Here is a 3,046-nt window from a genome sequence, read left to right on the forward strand (position 1 = left end):
AAATCACGATACAAATCGCGTAGATCAGTAATTATTTAACTCATGTTTTATGCATGAAGAACTCTGTACTGTTTACCGTTTGTATACTTGTTGTTGACTGTGCCAACATTTGCTTCTGGTTGGATAAATGTTTACTTATTCGGTCATCGATAAGAATATGTGGTTTATATGGAGTAGCTCAAAAGGAGAATCAAACCTTGGACACTGACGGCGACGGTGGTTGAAATTGAAAAATCGAATAATTTGGCTAAACCAATCGTGTGTGTTGCCATCGCACGCTTCTTTGAGCCTAAAAGCATGATTTTGAATTCTTGAAACAAAATAGCGTACTTTAAGTTACAGTTAAGTAGAATAACTTAAATAACATTCTGCTTATAAAAATAAATGATTCCATTACCAGTTGCTTCAATTCAAACGTCATTACTGCTGTGACGAGATATGCACATTATTTAAGATGTACCAACTCTCATTGCGATAGTGGAACTGTGATATTTAAAACAGATTTCAAACGGGTTCCTTGCTTCCAAGCCACAGCTCGGCAAAGTACAGCTTACTCGTCATGAACGACGTTCACAGCCCGTAGACTGCAAATGTTAATACACAATGCTAATCAAACATCAACAATCAACCGTCTCTGGCATTCCAGGACACTTGTGTCAACTAGCATTTCCTATTAAAATGAGCTATAAAAGAAGCCCTACTGGGACGAGCAGCTACTGCGTGTCGTTGCTTCGTCGGTTCAATACTTTTCATGTGCAGAAAAAATAGTTACAAACATGGCAATATTAAAATGTGGTGTTGTTGGTAGAATTTTCATTACTATACTGGTAAGTTCAAAGTTTAGTGACCTAGCGAGTGCCCTAATGAATGAATGATGGTTTGTAACGTTTGTGCCAGAGGTGTAATATTGTTGTGTAAACTCGTTGTTTATGTTTTCCAAATCAGGTGTTTTCCAGTGTGCAGGCCGGCATTAAAGATGAAATGCGAAATCGTGTTTCGTTCAAACTAACGGAGTTAATACGCAAATTGTTTCCTGTTGAAAAGGAGGCAGAGGAGTCAGTTTTTAAGAATGTTGTTCCCAATATCATAAATAGCGTGAAGAATTTTATATTTCCACCATCAACCACGTCACCATCAACCACAACTGAATCAACAGAAACTTCGCAATCGATAAATATAACTGATGACATTACAACTAAAGCAGATGAACAAACCGACATCGCGCCAACCGATCAACAACAAACAACCATAACGTACGATGCAACAAAATCGCAGGGAGAAATAGAAAATATCACAAACGAACCGACCACTGAGGCGGAAGGCGAAGTCAGCTCTACGCCTGCTGAAGAGGGCGAAAAGGAGACGTCAGAAGCTGAAGGATCTTCTGAAGCGGAAGCCGAAGCCAGTACAACGCCTTCCGAAGCAGAAGCCGAAGGAACCACCGAGGCGGAAGGCGAAGGCAGCTCAACGCCTGCTGAAGAAGGCGAAAAGGAGACGTCGGAAACTGAAGGATCTTCTGAAGCGGAAGCCGAAGCCAGTACAACGCCTTCCGAAGCAGAAGCCGAAGGAAGCACTGAGGCGGAAGGCGAAGGCAGCTCAACGCCTGCTGAAGAGGGCGAAAAGGAGACGTCGGAAGTTGATGCTGATGGATCGACTGAGGCTACCGTAGAAGATGCTTTGAGTACTACTGAAGAGTTGCAGGATACTGCTTCTACGGAGAGTACCGAAGTGGTATCGACAGAAAGTGAGGAAGTGGACCTTTTAACAACTGAAGATCTCGATTCAACAACTACAACGCCATTCAAAGAGTGCCTTAACTATACACCACCTCCTCCGGCGTTGCGAAATCTGTTCAATATGTTGAAACCACACCTGAACGAAAGTTCCCGATCTCAACGAGCAGACCGGAAGAAGTACCCCAGCTATCGTAAGCTGGTCAAGGAAATCAGCAAAACCTCAATGGCCTCGAGCTCGTTCAAGACGAAAGTGGAATCCATCATTTCCCGCTTCCGTGGATCCATCAACGAATCGGTGGCGTCGCAGATGCACTTCTACGAAGCAACGCGCGTCAGGATGCTGTTCGATTTGAAGAACTTTGTGCAGAAACAGTTCAACGCCTTCACCGATCTTGTGAGCCGCTCGCTGAAGAGCAGTGGCGTGTGCGATGCACCGAGCGAAGAATGTTGGAACAAGTTGAGCCAGGAGCTGCCGCGGTTTATGGAAGACCAGAACCGAGAGATTGAAACCTGTGACGACATCTTTCACGCCAACATACAGAACCCTCAGGGAGCAGCGGTCCGTGCGGTGACAGTGCAACGCATCGGCCAGGAATTCGGTAACATCCCGGCGCGGTGCTTTAGGTCGTCTCAGTCGAACGCCCCGACCATGGCCTGTCTGATGAAGAGTGTAAGTGCAATGAGCTGGTGAACCGGTTCGAACTGGAAGGATTATTGTCTAATGCTCTTTTTCGCCTTGCTCCTTAGATGCCATACTACGTCCCAAGAAGCGCCGCGTACTTCAGCAGCCTGGAGAACGCCATCAACCAGGGCACCAGTCTGATGCTGTACGTAACGTCCATGGCGAAGAGCTGTTACGAAAACACCTACAGTGCCCGCACGCAGCTGTTCAGGAACGGCATGGTCAAGCTGAGAGCCTGCGTGGACGGGGAGAAGCACGCCGCCATACACCACGCCATCCACCACGAGCTGGACAAGTAGTGGGTAACGAGTCTGGTGGAATTTCCGAATTTCCGGGCCCATCGAAACGATAATAGATTGTTTAAACATCGGAACCACTCATCGGAGCGTGGACACAAATACTTGAAAAGCACAGCCTTGTGGAAACATTGATAAAAAAGGGGAAAAGAAAATTCGATGGCAGCCAATGGCACATGCCATCAATGGCGCATCCCGGCGAAGGACAATCAGACCGTACGCAACCCTTTTTCCGCTTCCGATGTTCCGACCCCTTTTTTGGGGTGAAAAATAAGACGGGTTTCTCACCGGACTTCGGCGGCACCGGGAGGGTGGCTTTTGAGAGAATAAAG

The 3,046-nt window shown here is 46.4% G+C and overlaps 1 protein-coding gene across 1 annotated transcript; it reads left to right on the plus strand.

Moving 5' to 3' along the window:
• The first annotated feature begins 776 nt into the window (after positions 1–776).
• Positions 777–2,717, plus strand: LOC128276503 (uncharacterized). Its single transcript, XM_053014961.1, has 3 exons — positions 777–827; positions 946–2,406; positions 2,484–2,717. The coding sequence occupies exons 1-3, from the start codon at positions 777–779 to the stop codon at positions 2,715–2,717; spliced, it is 1,746 nt and encodes a 581-aa protein (XP_052870921.1).
• The last annotated feature ends 329 nt before the right edge of the window (positions 2,718–3,046 follow it).

This window comes from Anopheles cruzii, unplaced genomic scaffold, assembly GCF_943734635.1.
Source record: "Anopheles cruzii unplaced genomic scaffold, idAnoCruzAS_RS32_06 scaffold01379_ctg1, whole genome shotgun sequence".
In the NCBI taxonomy this organism is placed as follows: Eukaryota; Metazoa; Arthropoda; class Insecta; order Diptera; family Culicidae; genus Anopheles; species Anopheles cruzii.